A 20,042-nucleotide genomic window follows, 5' to 3' on the forward strand; every position below is an offset into this window, starting at 1 on the left:
ATAGATTCTGAGACTGGACTATATTGCCCACAGTTTGCTTCCTATCTCAAATCTCTGCTAGATTGGGATTCTTTGAACTATCTATGATTCCTAACGTGTTTTGAGTCTTGGGTCCTCTGAAAAGTTGATGAATGCTTGGACCACTCCCAAGAAGACACATGTATAGACATAACAGTCAGACAGTTTTGATGTCTGCTGGCCAAGCCTTCCTAAGCTGAAGAAGCAGTGCTGTGTACTGAGTGACACCCCTTCCTGGGCTTGCTGCTTTCGTGTGTCATTTCACTTGCATAAGAACCCTATGGGGTAGAAGAGAAGAAGAGGGATGCGTACGTGTAGTAGATGAGGATTCTGAGGCCCTGGGGATGAGGGATTTACCCACAGGCACTCAGCAAGGCCCAACGTGTGGGAGGAAGGTGGCTCCGGCACTGGTAAGCCAGCCAGTGGCCTGGGAGTCCCAGGTCCTGCCCTGTGAGTCAGCCCCAGACAGGGAACCTGCGTAACTGGAGAATGTCCCTCGGCTGAGCTGGGATCAGAGGGGGAAACTGAGTCATGAGGAATGGGGAAGCAGAGGGAGGAAGGCTGGCGGCACCTACTCAGACTGTGGTGAAGAGCGGCCCGCATCCCCTCCCCCCGCCAGGAGCTGGGCCCCCTGCCCCACGAGGACGGCAACCTGATGCTGCACCTGCAGCGCCTGGAGACCACCCTGAGCGTGTGCGCCGAGGAGCCTGACCACAGCCAGCTCTTCACGCACCTGGGCCGCATGGCCCTCGAGTTCAACCGGCTGGCTTCCAAGGTGCACAAGAATGAGCAGCGCACCTCCATCCTGCAGGTGAGGCCGGGCCCAGGGAAGGTGGCCTGGGGTCTGCCATGTGGTTCCCCCTCTGCTTCCTCCAGCTCTTCTGGCGAGTCCAGGGTACCACGGGGACTTCCGAGGGTGAGGATGGGGACCCGACTTGGGCTGCTTGTTCAAGGCAGTGAGCAGGGTAAGGAAGTTGTGAGAAGGGCCGAGGAAGAGGCAGGAAACCGGGAAATAATGGTGTGGGTGGTGCAGATTTCATGGTTGGGGTTACTCTCGAGGCTGGGGTGTGGTAGGTTGGCAGCAGCCTTGCCTTTGTTCTTCACATACAGGTGGGGAAAGGGAGGGGACAGAGGCCGGCCCCTTGTATGTTACTGTCCCTGCCCCCTGAGTCAGGACCATCATTATCCACACTTCACAGGTGGGGCCACAGCCCTTGAGAGGTGATTTTTTTTTTTTTTTGCCTAAGGCCCCCCAGTTAGTAGATGGTGCAGCTGGGATTTGAACCTCGGTCTGTGGTATTCCAAAGTCCATGCTCTTAACTCCCATCCCAACCTGCCTCCCCAGTGGAGGAGGCTTCCTTTTATAACTCTTCCTGTGCTGTGGGAATGAAGTCAGATTTCCTTCCTAGGCCAGGCCAGGCCTTGGAACCATATGGTCCTTGGCCAGTAGACTCCTTATTGCTCTCTTACCTTGGGCAAGTGACTTATCCTCTCGGTCCCTCCCTGTCCCCATTCGTAACACGGGGCTGGAAATGCCTCCCTCGTGGAATTGCTCTGAGTATTAAATGAAGCCCCTTGTACAGTCTAGAACATAGTAAGTGCTCAAAAAGTGGTCACTGTTAAGGTTTTATGGTGATGGCTCATCCACACTGGGCAGGGGATCTGAGCCTTGAGGGCTTGGGGGTGGGGAAGGAATCACAGATGGTGAAACTGAGGCTCCGAGAAAACCTGCTCAGGACCTGAGTATCTGTCACCTTAGTGACAGAGCTGTAACTCCAAGCCTTCCTCCTTCCTAGACCCTCCTCTGGGCCAGTCACCGCCCTGTTGTCTCACTCATGTCGGCAAACATGCAAGTGCCCAGTTGACGGATGAGGTGCTGGGGTGTCCACTGTGTGCAGCTTTGGGAAGGGCCTGGGTTGACAAAAGCAGGAGGGGCGTCCAGACTGGAGACAGGTGTGAGGAGAGATGGGGGGAGCAGAGGAGTCCCACCCCCACCTTGGGTGAGGGGCCTCACTGGGAGGCTGGAGGAGTGATTGGAGCCTGGAGGGCCAGGCCGAGGGAGACCGCCTTCAGGTGTCAGCAGGGCCCGGAGATGTCAGGTGTCAAGGCTGAGCCACTGGGGAGGCGAACCTGGTGCGTTGCTTGTGGTGGGATCACTTTGAGTGTCAACTTTTCAGCTTTGTTGTTGTTTTCAATTAATTAATTTTTGGCTGCATTGGGTCTTCGTTGCTGCGTGCGGGCTTTTCTCTGGTTGCAGAGAGCAGGGGTTACTCTTCGTTGCAGTGGCTTCTCTTGTTGCGGAGCACAGGCTCTAGGCGTGTGCACGTGGACTTCAGTAGTTGTGGCTCGCGGGCTCTAGAGCGCAGGCTCAGTAGTTGTGGCGCACGGGCTTAGTTGCTCCTCGGCATGTGGGACCTTCCCGGACCAGGGCTCAAACCCGTGTCCCCTGCATTGGTAGGCGGATTCTTAACCACTGCACCACCAGGGGAGTGCCAACTTTTCAGCTTTGAAATAAGGATTGATACTGGGTCTCATAAAAGGGGTCCTGCCAACCCTTGTTATTTAAAAAAAATTTTTTTATTGACGTATAGTTGATTTACAATGTTGTGTTAGTTTTAGGTATGCAACACAGTGATTCAGTTTTATATATAAATACATATACACACATACGCAAATATTCTTTTTCAGATTTTGTTGTTGTTGTTGTTGGGCTGTGCTGTGCGGTGTGTGGGATCTTAGTTCTCTGACCAGGGATTGAACCCGTGCCCCCTGCAGTGGAAGCGCAGAGTCTTAACCACTGGACCACCAGGGAAGTGCCCCCACCGTTGTTGTTTTTTTTTTTCCGGCACGCGGGCCTCTCACTGCTGTGGCCTCTCCTGTTGTGGAGCACAGGCTCCGGACGCGCAGGCCCAGCGGCCATGGCTCACGGGCCCAGCCGCTCCACGGCATGTGGGATCTTCCCGGACCGGGGCACAAACCCGTGTCCCCTGCATCGGCAGGTGGACTCTCAACCACTGCGCCACCAGGGAAGCCCCCCACTGTTATTTTTTATCAGGCTCTTGTTTGTTTCCCTCTTAACTCTTATCATAGTTTGTAATAATTTTATTAGTTGGTTTCTTTACTTTGTGTTTGGTTTTTTCCCTTGTGTTCCCTGCTAGAATGTAGGCCTCACAAGAGGGGCAGGTGCCTTGTCGGTCATATTCACCACTGCATCCCAGTGTCTGGCAGTTCATAGGTGCTGAATGTATGTTTGGTGAATGAGCAAATGAATGAATGAACTAATGAACTCACACATGAGCTCTATTAACCCCTTTGATGGAAGGTGATGACTTTTGTGACGACCTCTCTCCATCTGCTTTGTGCCCAGAGCGTTTGCCTCTTGCCTAGAAGCACAGCACATGAGGCCTTGTCCTGGTCTTCCCTTAGAGACCACAGCAGGGCGTTCTGTTCCCTGGAGGCCCCACTCAGGGCTGTTGCATCCTGGGTATTTGCCCAGCCTGTGGGTGGAGGTAGATTAATCTGGTTCCTCCTCATTCATTCACTGATTTGTTTCTCAGTTCACTCAGCATTTCCAAGGCCAGGTATGGCATGGGGCCTCTGCTGGGCATTGCAGCCAGTCATAATGGTGTTCTATTCCTCCATGTCTGACCACTCACCAGTTCCAGGCTCTGTTCTCCATCCAGCTTCTCAAGTCTTTCCTGGGTTAGTCAGAAAGGGCTCGGTTTTGCTGTGGAAACAAACAAGTCTGAAATCTCCCTGGATAACATGAAAGTTTTCCCTCATATTCTGTGTGGCAGGGACTTGTTTCTGCTCCACAATCACACTGAGGCCCCAGCCGTCTTGTGCCCTTCGGCAGCGATAGGGAAAAAGAGACCAGAGGATTGTGCATGAGCCAGCTCAGAAGTGGCACTTGTCACTACCACTCACCTTGCATTGGCCAGAACTGGTCACATGGTCACAGCAAGTCTGGGAAATGGACATGGAAGGGAGCGGGTAGAAGGTCTGGTGAATATCGCTCACTGTCTCTGCCCTCAGCCCGGCTCACAGCCTGCCACCTCCCTTCTCTGCTCTTTCATCACAGGCGAAAGAGGTACCATTTAGGATCTGCCAGATGGAGTTTAGTCCCCTTGGTGATTCCCAAGAGCTGTACAACCTCATGCACATTATTTCACGTGCACTAGCCTACATTTTTTTTTTTTTTTGGCCACACCGTGCAACTTGCGGGGTCTTAGTTCCCTGATGGAGGATTGAACCTGGGGCCTCGGCAGTGGAAGCATCGAGTCCTAACCACTGGACTGCTAGGGAATTCCTTAGCCTACATTTAAAATAGAGATGAGTTACGTAGCTTTGGGGAAGCTGTGAGGCTCCACTGAGGTGGTGAGTGGAAGAGCACCTGGCCATTTACAGGTCATGGGTTAGGTGCTCACTATGGATTTGTTGAGAGATTGAGTCGCTTAGTACTGACCTGGTGCATCACCCTTACCAGTGAGAACCTCCCTTCCCTCCATCTGTGAGGCCCTGAGTCTGGCTTCCCATCTTCCATGCCCCCTCCACCTTGCAGCACTTCAAACACATGTCCTCAAAGGTTACCAAGCGCCTGGCAGCTCACGAGGCACTTGCACTCTCCCGGTCTCATTTGTCCTCATAGCAGCCCTATAAAGGAGGCAGGGGAGGAGCAGTTGCCCCACTTTGTGGGTGGGGGAACTAACTGTGTCTCAGAAGTGAGGGAATCCTGAGCCACACTGGGAATTGGTGAGGTCTTGACCCAATGCCTTGTCTTCTGACTTGCCGGCTGACAACCTTGCTCCCTGGCTGCCTTGAGTACTCTCCAGATTGCCTAAGCTCTAGGCCTACTACGACTCAGGTCCATTCAGCCAATCAGTCCTGCATTCCTTCAACAAAGTGTCGAGCTGAGCTGGGCCCTGGGCTGAGGATCCCGCAGTGGACAACAGAGCGGCAAGAGGATCCCAGCCGTCTGGGAATTCATGGACTAGTCGGGTGGGGGGGACATTAAGAAAGTAACGACACTGATGGTTCTTTAGCTGTAATTGTCAGAGGTACCAGGAAGGTTGAGAGCAGGGGACTGTGAGTGAGGATAATGGAGGTGACCTAACTCACCTGAGATGTGGGAGTCAGGGAGGACTTCTTGGAGGAGGTGACGTTTAGGCTAAGACTTGAAGCAGGAGTAGAAGTCAGCCAGGGGAAGGCTGGTGGGGAAGAGCATTCTAGGCTGTGGGAACAGCAGTGAAGGAGGAGGAGGGATGGTGCTCTCTGCCTTGGAGGAACAGAAGGCACTGTGGCTGATTCTTGGTCCAGCGTCCTCATGGCTGGCTCCTGAGGGAGAGGATGCAGAGAGGAGCCTGGGTGAGCCTTGTGGCTTGGCTCCTGCTATCCCAAGAGGGCTTGGGTGAGGCCATTGCAAAAGGGATACCGTGTCAGGACCTGGCGTGGCTATAGTGCCCCTCCCGCCCCCTAGCATCAACCTGTATTTGGGGTGCACCCCTTCCCTTACCTTGCCCGCATCTCCCTCTCTGCCCTGCAGACCCTGTGTGAGCAGCTTCGAAAGGAGAATGAGGCCCTTAAGGCCAAGCTGGACAAGGGCCTAGAACAGCGGGATCAGGCTGCTGAGAGGCTCCGGTAAGTCCAGGCTCCTTAGAGGAAGGGTGAGGAGTCGGATGGGCAGGAGGAAAATGGTGGTGCATGGCACTGATTTCCGGGCTGAGTGCTCTGAGGCCTGTGCCCAGAGCCCTGCTTTGGATGTCAGATCTCTTGGTCCTTCTCCTTGGGTGTTTCCTCTCTGGTCCTTTTAATACCTTGGGGAGTGTTTGTGTATAAAGTGCCTTGAGAGCTTCAGAAGAAGGTCTGTACAAAGTGTACTCCTTCCTTGGGAACTTACCCCCTCCGCCTGTTAACAGCAGCTAGCTGGCTGTTGGAGAGAGGGCTCTGGACTTTGCTGCCCCCTGCTGGTCACCATCCTGACCTGCTCTGTTCTCTGAGAACAGTCAGGGGTTCCTCACCTGGGCTATACTACTGGGTCTCAGACTTAACTGTGCATCAGAATCACTGAGGGTCAGGAAAGGCATTGCAAGTTGACACTCCCGTGCTGAGATTCTGATTCATTGGGTCTGGGGTGAGACCTAGGCATCTGCATTTTCCAGTAGGCCTCTGTGATTACGATGTAGGTAGACCCAGGATCACACCTGAGAGGCACTGATCTTGACTGTCAGAGCTTGAAGGGCCCTTTGAGATCATGTGGGCCAAACCCCTCACCCTGCAGAGGGAAACAGAGGTCCAGGGAGAGGCCTGTGAGGCCCAGAGGGAGTCAGGTGTGACTGCTGATCCACTGTGCTGTTTTGAATCAGCATGTATTTATTGACTTCTGGATGGCCAAGCAGTTGGAGTTTTATAGCCATAATGACTCCATCCATGGATCCAAAAACCCAGGCTGGAGGAAAGAGCCATGATTAGAAGGTGAGGATGCAAGTCCCCACTGTGTGACCTTGGGAAAGCCAGTTTACTTCTCTGTTTTCCTATTATCACATGGAAACCAGCTGGCAAATAGAATACAAAGAAATAGTTTCCATATCTCAGTCACACCTGAGTCCACATCACCATTCTTCTTATGTCCTGTATCACCTACCTTATTATTTACTTAAGAATTTAATTTGCATCATGTTTTTGCTTAAGATTATTATAATGAAAACTTGCACTAGAGTAACTGGAAAACAGCATGACCTGGAATAAATAGAAGATACCTCCAATAATGAACACAACAAAAACGGAAGGATGTTAATTCGTTTTGGCGAATTGCCCGCTCAAGGCTCTGAGGCTGAAGGCTGCTCTTTCTCTGTTAACACGGGAGACTAGCAAGCACTAGAGAGACACTCAGGACCTATCAGCACCAAACTGAGACTTTCCCCATGCTCCGCACAGGACGTCTGAGGATAATTGGAAAGGGTGGAATTTTCTCAGAGAGTGTGATCCAGGGTTCTTTAATGCAGTGTGGATGTAGCCTGGAGATCTCATGTATACAGACGTCTCACAGTTGGGGAAACCCTGTTGGTGAGCATCAGAGACTTCTAGGGAAGCTGAGCAAAGTGACGTAAGGATGCCCTTTTTGGTTGCACCTGAGGGCAGGTCTCAGGGACTCGCCATACTCCCCACGTCTCAGCTGCAGCTCAGATGAGTAGCAGGTCTGAGGTCCCCAGGATCCTCGACCCAGGGCCAGCAATATGACCTCTCTCTTTGCCTCCAACCAGGGAGGAAAACCTGGAGCTCAGGAAGTTGTTGATGAGCAGCGGCAAAGATGGTGCCTCCAGATGGCCAGGCTCACCAAAGACGGAAGGCACGGGCAAGAAGGGGGCAGCCGCACAGCAGCAGGTATGTAGTCAGAAACTCCTTCCCCAGCACTGCAGTGGCTGGTGCCCAGCCTCCAGAGGCAGTGAGCCAGCCCCGCTGCTGGAAGGTTCTAGTTGGTAGACGGCGTTTCCTTGGCTTGTCCTGAGAGTCCACCTCCCTGTAGCTTCCACTCCTCAGCCCTTATTCCGCTACCAGCCACATGGAGCATCCCATTCCCTGGGACGCACGCTCAGCCTGCTGGCTGTGACTCTGGCTCCCTGGCCCCCACATGCCTTCTCTTCTCCAGGCTGAATAGCTGCAGTTCCTTGGGTCATTTCTTATAAAGGTGGTGTCGTGTCATTTGTGCAGTCTGGGCGTATCCCCTAAACACATTCCAGTTTGTCAAGGTCTCTCTTACAGGGTGGCTCCCAAAAATCCGTTTAATGTCTCAGATACCCCTGGTGGTATTAGGGTGTTAGGTTGAGAAAGCCCCTGAAGGGACTCTGTTAAGCTCCTGCCTGGGAGCCTCTGACATACAGAGAACAGGGTGTGGGCTGACTCAGCAAGGCCTGCTAATGCCCTGGGCTGGCCCACCTGCCCCCTTCCCACCACAGCTCCCAGCGCTGGCTCACATCCAGTTCCCAGCTAGGAGCTGGCTGGCCCCTCGCCTGGTCTGTGCTGTGCTGCAGAGCTGAGTCCCAACTTTTTACTGACATGTTTTTCCTCTTTAATGGGGTTTAATGGCTGTACAGCAGGACTCAATGTCTTTAACAAACCCCACACTTGTGTAATAGTAATAATTATCCTAATAACTTAATTCCTTATTACTATGTGGCAATGTAGAGTTTACCTGGGATTTGCAAACTCATTATGTGATTTGGACGTCCTCTCGACATGTCAGGGAGGCAGGGCTGGGACTCTTACTCCGTGAGACAGCTATGGCAGGAGGTTTGGAGAGGTCCTGTGACATCACATCATCTAGATTCCTGCATCCACCTGCTATTAGGCAGATGTGGGGTGTGAGAGGGCAACATGCCGATGAATGGCCTTCTGAATCCCAGCCCACGAAGCCCCTCTCTGCTTCCGTTTACCCCTCAAGTCAGAGCTTGCCTTGTCTGCCCTCTTGAGGAAGTGACCTGTGGACTCTCCTGATCTCCCCTGGGTTCTCGGAAGTGTGTGGGCAGGCCTCTTCACTTTTCCAAAGCTCTTAACGTCACTGACTTCTCGAAAGGCCAGATGCCCTTATTGCCCTGCCGGGGAGGAAGTTCCCGTAGGAGGCGTGCGTTCTGGGCAGTGGTGAAGCCTGTGCCCTGGAGTTGCATGTGGGTTGAATGCTGACTCTACCTCTGGTCAGTGCTGCTACCTTGGACAAGTTGCATAACCTCTCTGACCTCAGTTTCCTCCTCTGTGAAATGGAGATAATGACACCTACCTCAGAAGGTCATTGGAGGATTCAGTGATGTGATGCCTGTACAGTAGGTTTAGCACTTGGCACGTGGTAAACAGTGAACATTGGCTATTGCTCTTAATGGCAGATTTGATGCCTCTCTTCTCTGTGGAGGTTAAGGGTGCACCCAGGAGCATGGCACCCCCCTTCCTCCTTCCCCAGTGAGGGCAGGCCCATCTCTCACTTTTCCTAAAGGAGGTGAGACCGTCCCTGGAGGGTTCCCCCAGCCTCCTCTCCTTACTCCCGGGCTCTAGGGTGTACTTACAGACCTTAGCCTGTAGGGGCGCTTGAGCCTCACAAGTTCACTCAGCACCGTGCCCACCCCCCCCACCAGCCACAGGGGAGTGTGGACGGGAATGGGAAGGCAAGGAACAAAGAGAATGTGGGCAACGACTCCAGGACAAATGCTGTCGGACCCACAGGATGTCAGAGGTTGGGGCCCATCCTGTTTGATCTCTTTGTACCGAGGCCCAGAAAGGGTGTGGGTCTTGGCCTATATCAAGCAGGGCCTTGGAGATAGAGCTGGTGTTCAATTTCTGAATTGCTAGCATCATGCGGCACGTGGGATCCTAGTTACCTGACCAGGGATCGAACCCGCACCCCCTGCAGTGGAAGCGCAGAGTCCTAACCACTGGACCGCCAGTGAATTGCCAACACTTCCTATGTATAAAAAAATTTTTTTTTAACTTTTTATTCTGAGATAATTTTAGACTTACAGAAGAGTAGCAAAGCAGCCCAGAGTGCCCATCTCCCCATCGCCTTAACATCTCACCTAACCGTGGTTCAGTGATCAAAACCAGGAAATGAACATTGGCACAATACTATTAACTAAACTACAGTCTTTGTTCAGATTTCACCAGTTTTTCGCTCATGTCCTTTCTCTGTACCAGGATCGAATCCAGGATCCCACATTGCATTTATCAACAGTTGTCCTGTCTCCTTAGTTTCCTCTGTCTGTGACAGCGCCCAGTGGTTCTTTCATGAGCTTGAGGCTTTTGAGTTAGACTGGCCAGTTATTTTGTAGAATGTCCCTCAGCTTGGGTTCCTCTGATGTTTTCTTATGATTAGACTGATGTTATGGATTTGGACAAGAAGATCACTGGAGTGACGTCTTGCATCATGTCAAGGGTACATGATATCGATGTGTCTGTTTACATTCAATCTTGATCATTTGGCTAAAGGGGTGTCTGTCAGCTTTCTCCATAATAAAGGGACTAATTTTCCCTTTGTAGTTAATAAATATTTACTTTTGAGGAGACACTTTGAGACTGCAGACGTCCTGTTTCTCCTCATACTGATTTTAGTGTCCACTGGCGGATCTCACCTGCAGTGATTATTAATATAGTCTTCTAATGGTGATTTTGTGCTTCCCTCGTTCCTTCTCTATTTACTAATTGGAATTTTTCTTCTCCCCCGTCTATTTATTCATTTATTTTTTTCTATTAATAGGGACTCAAGGATATTTATTTTATTCTTTGGCTTATAATCCAGCACTATTGCAATTTGTTTTCTTGTTCAAATTGTTCCAGCTTTGGTCATAGGAAGCTCTTTCAAGTTGTCTCCTATGCCCATTTGATATGCCCTTCTTCTTATTATGATGATGATTGAGCACTTCCTTACTTTCTGGCACCACAAGTCTCTCCATAATCACCTTATATTTTCCCTGCCCCAGGCCTGAAATTAACCACTTCTCCAAGGAGTCCTGTTTCTTTTTGTTAGAGAATGGTATTTAGAAACCAAGATCTGTGCTCATTGCTATTGGAGTGACACTGCTTTAGGCCCTCTCAGAGGTCAGAGCTAGGAAATACATGTACTAATCACACATGCACACATATCTTTATTTGTGTATCTTTTAAAAAACATTTAAAAAATAAACATTTTATAAAATGTGTAACTCTTGCCTTCCACGCTGGAGCATTTTTGGCTGATGGGTAGGGGAGGAGAGGGCAGTTGGCAATGCCTTAGAGATAGAGCCTGAGCAGGAAAAGAAGTGGCCATGGAGGGGCGGGGGAGGGAGAGGGAAGGGTCTGGGAGCCCCTGAGGGTCAGGGAGGGGGAATAATGATCTCCATGGACTTCCCGAAGGGACTCAGTCATATATGGGACGAGTATCAGTGTCCTGGTGGGTGGGAGGGTAGAGAGGCAAGAGACGGAGGGCTGGGTCTCATGGGTGAGCAGCCTTAGAGGGGCACTGAGTAGGGGAGAGAATTGTTACTTGAGGCTCTGCTGAAGGCCCCTCTGTGTTTCTCCTCAGGCTGGTGTGACAGCAGGTAAAGTCCCAGAGGTGGGAGCCTTGGGTGCTGCTGAGAAGAAGGTGAGGATGCTGGAGCAGCAGCGCACGGAGGTAGGTGGCTGGAGGGAGTGGTGGTGGTTGGGGAAGACCCTTCCTCACTCCTGGGACCAGCAGGACAAAGACCCTCCCTGGCCCTCTGGCTCCGGCTAGGCCCGGGTCTCTGTGATGCGTTGCCATGGTGACTACTGAACCATCTGCCCATGGGTGAGAGATGCTGCTTTTCCCTGGCTCTTGTCTCCTGATCAGTTCCCCTACCCACAGGAGTCACTCTGAGGAGGTGGCATTTGGGGTATGGCCTAAAATTGCTGCGGGTGGTAGTTTAGGAAGGCTCCCATGGTAAACCCTGGATGTTGGAGAGAGGTTGTGATAAGAGGCAAGTTTTAGCATCAGGAATGGGGAGTCTGGGGTTCATCTGTCACCACGCAGCTGGTTCAGGGAGGAACTGTCACAGAAAGAGAGATCCCATACCTGCTTGCAGCACTGCTTCTAATCAGTTGAGAGTCTCCAGAAGTTGAGGCTCTTTCCTTGTGTCTCGTGCATAGTCTTCCTCCGTCCCCCACCCCCGGTATTTCTGGACCAGAGGTGGGAGCCCCATCCTCTCTATTCTCTGAGCCCCTCCTCTCCACACAGCCCCATCCTTGTCCCAGTCCCTGGGCCTTTCTGCCCTCCCTGGTCCTCCAGCACATCTGAAAGTCATGTTCTCTTAGTCTTTTGTTTATATGCATATTCATTTTAGTTTTCTTTTTGTATTACTGTAAATTTTTTTTTTTTTCATTATAAAAAGGTCGAGAGTCTCACCTCCTGGAGATGACCACAGTTGATAACAGTTCATTGCATATTCCTCAATTTTGTCTGTATACTTACTAATGTATGATGTTTGTAAAAATATCATACATACCACATTGCAGATTGCTTTTTTCCTTTCTTTCCTTAAAATTAACTATATCTTTGAGGGTATTTATTTATATGTAAAACATACCCTGTGTTTCTTTAATTCTGAGTACTTTTTATCATATTTTAATGTTTTTGAACTTGGGATGCCCTTTCCATTGTTAATTTAATGATGTTAGGTTGTTTTTCTTCCTCGAATTATTTTTATATCAAGATTATGGCAAATAATTAGTACCATCTCAGAACGGAGGCAATGTACTAGGCACCGGAATTTCTGAAGAGCTGTGCTCCATTTTCTGTTTATTCTATCATTTCCTTAACCTGTTTCTGATGCTCAGGTTGACCTCTGGATTTTTTTGCAATATAAATATTGTTGAGATGATCAGCAGTACACATATTTTTTACACACTTGTACAAGTGCTTCTTTTGGTTACATTTTTCAGAGTGGAATTATTTGGTTAAAGAGAACAAGAATTTGAAATTTAAATACGGAGTCCCAAATTGCCCTCCACATGGGTGTGTGTTCAATAATTCTACAATAAAAATTATATACTCTTTCTGTGTCTTGGTGTTAGTCTTGCCTTCCCGGCAAGGGTAAAATGTGGCGGTTGATAAAGGTGATTTGCTCTGAGGAACGTTTTTGAGAAGCGCAGGATCGAGGCAGTGTGTGTAGCTGCTGTCCACGCACGCTGCACACGCCTGCGAAGCTGGTGTTGGAGGAGTTGGCTCTCTTTGGTCGTTCTCTGCTTATCTCCTGCCCACCCCAATCTCTCCCCCGCAGCTGCTGGAAGTGAACAAGCAATGGGACCAGCATTTCCGGTCCATGAAGCAGCAGTATGAGCAGAAGGTACTGTGGGGGTGATGGGAACTCAAGGCTGGAGCCCTGCTTCACAGCTGGGCTCTCTGGGCAGCATGCTGCTTCCCTCGCAGCAGCCTTGAACCTTGGACGTTCACCCCGGCCCTCACACACTCCCTTTCTCTGCCTCTGAACTCAGATCACTGAGCTGCGCCAGAAGCTGGCGGACCTGCAGAAGCAGGTGACTGACCTGGAGGCCGAGCGGGAGCAGAAGCAGCGCGACTTTGACCGCAAGCTCCTCCTGGCCAAGTCCAAGATAGAAATGGAGGAGGCAAGTGTGACTGTTGGTCCCACAGGTTCAGCTCCGGGGGGCCAGCCCTCTCCTCCCCAGCAGTCTGGAGCTAGGGGAGTAAACAGTCAGGGGTGGGACTCAGGAGACGCGGGTTCCATCTCTGACTCCAGTACTCAAGGGCTGTGTGGCCGGAGGCAAAAGCACTTTCCTTCCCCGTGCCTCAGTTTCCCATCTGAAAATTGAGATTGGATTAGTTATTCTTTTCATTTTTTTTCTTGTTTTTATACCGAAGAGCTTTGGTTCAGTTAAAATCTTATGATCTAGGGAACTGCACAGGGAAGCACAAAATGTAAGAGATTCTGCAGGCCTGCTCCAGTACACTTGATGAGCTGGGCGCTGCTGAATGTGTACAGTGGTGAGGGCTCTTTGTGGGCGAGGGGCTCCAGCATTAGACAGAGCTTCCTTCAGTCCTTCTTCTGGTCACTGTTCAACAGATCATGCCCTGGGCACTGTGCTGGGCACACAGACTCAGCAGTGAACAGTCAACCCCGCCCTCAGGGGAAGAGACGTGGGACATCTAATTACAGAAGCAAATGAGTAGACGTGTGTTAAACACGACACAGGAGAAGTTACAGGGATCAGGGCGAGAGCATAAAGGGGGCCTGGATTCATTCTGGGGGGGGCCCAGGAACAGGTCCCCTGAAGAAGTAGCATCTGATCTGTCATGTGTGTGACTGACACCGGGCAAGGCCCTTCAGGATCCTGGAGCAGCTTAAAGAGGAAGGGCCATTTGACCCCCAGGCTCTCTGGAGATTTTATTTCTGTCACCATGCCTTCTCCTTCATGAGAACTGTGTACGGGCTGCTTTTGCCTGACTTAGAAATGGCCATTTCCAGCAGAGTTCCTTCCCATCAGTATGCAACACCCAGGGGCCTTCTCCGAGTGGTCAGCCTGCCTTGCCGACCGCCCCGTACCTTGGAGATGTGTGTTAGGGAGGACACTGCCTGTCTTTTCTGGTGAGTGCACAGTCACAGCTTGGGATTGTCAGCCAGACCCTGGCTCACGTTAGTGGGTGGGATAAGTTTCTGGCATCTGACACTCTTCCCTGTCAGCTGGGGGAAAGGCGGGATGTTTCAAGACAAAAGCGTGGCACTATGGATAGGGACACATGGCCATAGAGGCCGTGCTGACCCGGGAGCCTCTTAAGCGGGGAGTCCGCGACAACTCCCACAAGATCCAGCCAAGGCTGCCCTTGGCTATATTTGGCTGAAAGCAGCTCACCAGCTAGTTTGTAGGATATTGACATGTTCACACGATACAGATACAGTGAGAGTTTCCCTGGACTGTCTCCCCTCACCACCCCCACCACCCCAATTCCAGGCTCTTCCCAGTGGTAACCATGGTTACCATTTTGGTGTATCTTTCCAGGCCTCTTATCACAAATAAACACACAGAAATAGACAGTTTAATATGGGTGTGTCTGGTCTTTCCTCTGCACTGTGCTGCCCTCTTCTATTTTAAACACTCCCTTTGACTTGCAAGGGGACAGAGAACACCAGAATTAGGAGACCTGGGTTCTAGTCTAGCCCCGGCTCACAGCGTGGCCTTGGGTGAGTCACCTTCCCTCCCTGGATAGTCATTTCCTGTCGTGTAAAGGGGCTAGGACTTGATGCTCTCTGAGGGCCATTCCAGATGTGACTCTTTGCGATGAAGAACCTGGATTGTTCCATAGTAGGTATGGAAGTAGTGCTTCCACCTTGAAGCCTTCCGTGGTTTCTTTTCAGCTGTAGTATTCTTTCTTTTAACCTCACAGTAGTACTTTGTTTTTCCGTGGAGGAACCCTTTCTGCCTTGTGCTGCATTTATTTCTGTGAGGGTCTTATCTCCTTTGGGCTCAGAGACTGTAAGAGCTGAAAGCTCCTTTGGAGACTTTCGGTGGCTTACCGCTTTCTGTGCGTCATAGAAGACCCCTGTGCGAATCTGGTGAAAACTGTGGCTTTTCTCCCTAGAAAGTTGCACAGTCAAAATTGTGTGCTTGGGGGCTTCCCTGGTGGCGCAGTGGTTGAGAGTCCGCCTGCCGATGCAGGGGACACGGGTTCGTGCCCCAGTCCGGGAAGATCCCACATGCCGCGGAGCGGCTAGGCCCGTGAGCCATGGCCGCTGAGCCTGCGCGTCCGGAGCCTGTGCTCCGCAACGGGAGAGGCCACAACAGTGACAGGCCCGCGTACCGCAAAAAAAAAAAAAAAAAAATTGTGTGCTCGGTTTAGGGGCTCACAGACCTCCTGAAGCCCACCTGTGACTCCTGTTACGAACCCCTTACCTATGGCAGATAGGAGAGCTTAGACCAGAGAGGGCTGGGACAGTGCCCAAGGGCTCAGCTCACTGTTGGAGGAGCTGGTGGCAGAACCCGGGGCCTTTCATTCAACTGAGCCCCCCCTTCCTTGAGGACAGGACCATGTAGACCTTACCGCTCTCACCCGGGTGCGTCGCCTGGGGCCTTGTGCGTGAGCATAGTGGGGCAGCAGAGTGAGAGCGAGAGGGGAGGCATGGCCGCGCAGGGCAGGGCGGGCAGTCAGGGAGTCTAGGCCTCCTGGAGAGGCTCCCTGCTTACCAGTCCTGTGTTCCCTGCAGACCGACAAGGAGCAGCTGACAGCAGAGGCCAAGGAGCTGCGCCAGAAGGTCAAATACCTACAGGATCAGCTGAGCCCTCTCACCCGGCAGCGGGAGTACCAGGAAAAGGAGATTCAGCGGCTCAACAAGGTGGGCGCATCAGCTATGGTCCGTTGGGCGGGCAGGGCTTCCCTGAGCCAGCCGCAGTGCCCACCCTGTGGTCGGTGCCTCAGACCCTCAGCTCAGGAGGGGCGACTCCTGGGTCAGGGCGAAGGCGCTGAGGCTCTCGGAGCTGCCCCGTGATTTCCGTCACCTCTGCCTTCCCCTCCCCGCACGCTGAGTGCCAGGCTGGGACGACTCCATGCTTGCTCCCCTGCAGGCCCTTGGACGTGCTGTTCGCTCACACAGTGCCACCCCCTCATCGTTCAGGTTTAGCTTTAACACTGCCTCCTCATTGAGGCCTTCCCAACCCAAGTCTCCTTTGAGCTCCCTATTCTGTGTGTCTAAAGTACCGGCAGCTTCTTTCACACCCCTTCTGGCATTTTCTTGTGATTACTTATCGATGACCTGTCTTCCCATCTGACTGTGGGAGGTGTGCGTCTTCACCAGAGTACGTATCCCCCGGCACCTGGCGCCAAGCCCGTACGTGCTCAGGAAAAACTCACTGAAGGGAATGGATGGTCGCTGGCCTGAGGTTCCTGCCCTCGAGAAGGGGGATCCAGGGAGATATGGGGCTCGGGGTGGGGGTGGGAGAGCCCAGGTTAAACGGGAACGCTTTGCTCTGAGCCAAGGTGAGAGGCAGTGGGCCGGGTTGGGCTGGGGGCTGTTTCTGGTCCCGGGTTATAGCCCCTGCCCACCTTCCAGTGCAGGGGCTCAAGGAACAAGCTGACAGGAGGGGCTTTGAAAGGAAACTTTCTCCTAAGGCTCAGCTTTTCCTGCTGTGGAGCCTGTGCTCAGCGTTTCCTCCCGTCCTGTCTGTCTGCCTTTCCCTTCTGCCTGCTTTTCCTGCTCACAGCGGGCTCTGCTGTGAGTTTGCATTCACTAGGCCCCGGGGGTGACCTTTTCTGTTTGGTTTTGGTGTTTGGTAAGCGCTGATGATGCTGAGTGTGGGGCCCTGGGACCTGTTCTCAGGGAAAAGAGTGATCTGTCCTGAGCTGGGGGAATTGGGGGTCTAAATCCAGGCAGAATGTTGTACGCGCTGCTGGTTGTAGGGATGACTCAGACAGGGTTGCTGCCCTCCAGCTTTCTGTGGCATAGCTGGGGACAGACACTGGTAGGGATGATTAACGCAAGGCTCTCCCTGTCTCTGGACCTCAGCCTGCTCATCTGAAAGATGGGGCAGACGGAGGAGGAGGGTGCGGTGCAGCCATAGCCGCCCCTTGAGCATCCGGAATTTACTCTTGGCTCAGCAGTTTCCTCATGTTTCTGGGGGAGTCTTGGAGACCAAGTGGGGCCCAAGTCCAAGTTGGGGAAGGTTTCCTTTATCTCCCCAAGGTCCAGGGAGGCACTGTGAGCAGTGCTGACGCATGGCCAGCAGAGGCCCTGCTGTCCAGGGAGCTAAAGTCCAGGTGGTGATGAGGATGTTCAGTCTTGAGAGGTGTTCCAAAGTTCTCAAGCAACACGTTAACAGGGTTGAAGGAGAAAATCAGTCAATGGAAAACTTTTAAGAGAATGTAAGCACACTGTTTGCGTAAGGAAAGGTATCTTGCGGACATGGTAAAATAGGGGTGCTTTTAAAATTTTCAAAATGCTATTTGGTGATGTTTCAGCCCATTTTCAGGGTTGGAAAGGTAAAATATTAATTAAGTCAAAATTAAAATCCAGGCTAATCTAATACAGAAGAGCTGGGGATGGAGAGGTTGGCTTGGTGGGAATGGGTTACGGAAGCTGAAGAATCACAGGGCAGGCAGTTGTCGAGGGGACTGAAATTTCTTTCCCCAAAGGACTTAGTATTCTTTCTAGGTCTGGGTGCTAAGAATTGAGCCACTCGTCCTCAGGAAAGGAGATTTCTCCCTTCTACATAAAGACCACAGGTTAGGCTGCTGGTTAAGAGCACACGCTGGCTTTGAATCCCTGCTTTGCCACTTACTAGCTGTGTGACTTTGGACAAATCACTTCAGGTCTCTGAACCTCAGTTTTCACATCCATAAAATGGGGATGATGGTCACAATCTTTTCTTCATAGGACTGTGGCGAGGATTCAGTGAAGTGATGTGTGTATAGTGTTCATAAATAAGATAGCACTTATTAAATAGTGGTGGTTATTATTATTGTTATCAGGAAAGGGGCCTTTCAAGGGGGCCTGACCCTTCCAATGAGGCCTGACTTCCAGGGCCTTTCTGCTGATGGGCCCGTCTCCTCTGTTCCTGATTCCAGGCCCTGGAGGAAGCACTGAGTATCCAGGCCTCCCCATCATCTCCAGCAGCAGCATTCGGGAACCCGGAAGGAGCTGGAGGCCTGCTAAGGAAACAGGAGCTGGTCACGCAGAATGAATTGCTGAAACAGCAGGTGAGGCTAGGGGGAAGAGGTCAGGTAGGCGGTGCCCAGTGGGAGCTGGAGCATTCCTGAGGGCCCAGACTGGGCCTTGAACCATGTGGGAGCTGTAATCTGTCATCCACTTTCTGGCCATTGGCCAGGACCCCTGTCTGGATATAGGCTTATCCTCACTACCAGTGTATCCCTATCTAGGTCATTCCTCTACCACCATCATGGCTTAAACATTTCTGTGCCCCAGCTGTGCTATTATTTACCTAATATTTTGAAAACAAATTTTAAAATAAATTCAATAAATATATTTAAAAGGGAGCTTAAATTTCTACTATAAATGGGAAAACCTGTTTATTATTTGCCATAAATAGAAAGTAACTATAAGCAATAAATACAGTAAAAGGTAAAATAGTGTGGTTGAACTCTAGCTAGACACTGTTGCCTGATGAAGACTCTGAGCTTGAGTCGTCTCTCCCTTTATTTAAGGGAAGTTAAGTACTAGAAACCTGTTAAAGACACAGTAGCATAAAATGCAGACTTTCTTCTTGAGGGACACAGAGAATTGAGAGGAAGTTGAAAAGGTTTTGGTTCTCTCACGTGTTTCTGTGGTGTTTGGTGCCATGCTTTCGATCCTCCTAAATCATTTTGAGCCTGGTCGGCTTCTCACTGATCTGCAGTAAGGATGTGAAACTGCAGAGGCAGAGACAGGGCCCCACCCCGTCCCTTCCTTGCCAGGGCACCCCAGAGCCTTGGGAGAGTTTGTAGGCCCTCTGCTCTGGGAGCCAGGAGACTGGAGCTCCAGGCCTCCACTCATATGCTTTTTCTGTGGCCTCCACCTCTCTGTGGGCCTCAGCAGAAGGAGAGGATGGGACTGGTTGATGGCTGTCGACCTGTTGTTTTCTTTTTTGGCATGGATCCTTTTTTCAAATAAAGCCCTATGTTGAAGCCCAGAATATAAGATAGACAGACCCAGAACTACTCTCTTTGAACTTGGGGGTGGGGGGCCAGAGGACAGAAAAGGCCAAGTAAGGGAGTGGGCCCAGAAGGAGGGCTTTCTCCCGCCCACCAGGCCAGGGGTACTGGAGTTTGGGTTTGACCTTCTTTACAACCTCCGCATGGAACCAGGTACCAGATCCTCAGAGGTACACCTGTTCCCCTCTCCACGGGGATTTTTGAGATGCAGTGAAACCAGTTTTGATGTCTGACTCCCATCAGGAGGCCCAGGGTTCTAGGCCCGAGCAGGTCTGAGCCTCCACTCAGAACTGCCCCTCCTGCCTCATCCCTTTCTCCCCACCTCCCCACCCCTTCCCACCCCTTCAGGTGAAGATTTTTGAGGAGGACTTCCAGAGGGAGCGCAGCGACCGGGAGCGCATGAATGAGGAGAAGGAAGAGCTGAAGAAGCAGGTGGAGAAACTGCAAGCCCAGGTCACCCTGTCACATGCCCAGGTGACAAGAGCTGGACCAAGGAGGGGGCAGCTGGCTGTCCTCACGGGGAAGGGGCATGGATTGGAGGGTCCCTGGTGAAACTGGATGTCAGGACACTCACTGATCCTCCTTTCAGCTCTGCTGCCACATTTCTGTGGCCCTCAGAAAGGCCCTTCCCTTCTCTGACCTGTAGCTCTGATTTTCCACAATCAGTTTTCATGCCTTAAAAGAGCAAATTTAGGAGTTAGCTCTGAGCCATCCACTCTCTCCCACATTGGAACTAAAAGGTGTTAATGCGAAAGCACGGAAGCAGTGAGGCTCACGCAGCCCTCCTGACCTGCGTTCAGACCACCCCCAGTGATGGGTGAGCAGGACTTACCTGCAGCTGGCAGCCTGGGCTGTGCTGTGTCTCATAGGGCCCTTTCCCGGGGCTGGGCCAGGCAGGACA

General features: G+C 51.6%; 1 protein-coding gene across 5 annotated transcripts in view; it reads left to right on the top strand.

Annotated features, from left to right (window-relative positions):
- The window catches only part of TNIP1 (TNFAIP3 interacting protein 1), a 52,832-nt gene that overhangs the window by 28,611 nt on the left and 4,179 nt on the right, over positions 1–20,042 (top strand). For all 5 annotated transcript variants that reach the window (XM_027081509.1, XM_027081506.1, XM_027081507.1 and 2 more), the window contains 9 exons: positions 638–829; positions 5,561–5,655; positions 7,278–7,398; positions 11,057–11,146; positions 12,768–12,833; positions 12,982–13,113; positions 15,705–15,833; positions 18,059–18,190; positions 19,490–19,615. In XM_027081509.1, the coding sequence (XP_026937310.1) occupies positions 638–829; positions 5,561–5,655; positions 7,278–7,398; positions 11,057–11,146; positions 12,768–12,833; positions 12,982–13,113; positions 15,705–15,833; positions 18,059–18,190; positions 19,490–19,615 (1,083 nt within the window). The remainder of the gene's footprint in view (positions 1–637; positions 830–5,560; positions 5,656–7,277; positions 7,399–11,056; positions 11,147–12,767; positions 12,834–12,981; positions 13,114–15,704; positions 15,834–18,058; positions 18,191–19,489; positions 19,616–20,042) is intronic.

The sequence above is a fragment of the Aethalodelphis obliquidens genome, unplaced genomic scaffold (assembly GCF_003676395.1).
Source record: "Aethalodelphis obliquidens isolate GAN/ISIS:26980383/991018 unplaced genomic scaffold, ASM367639v1 scaffold45, whole genome shotgun sequence".
Classification (NCBI taxonomy): Eukaryota; Metazoa; Chordata; class Mammalia; order Artiodactyla; family Delphinidae; genus Aethalodelphis; species Aethalodelphis obliquidens.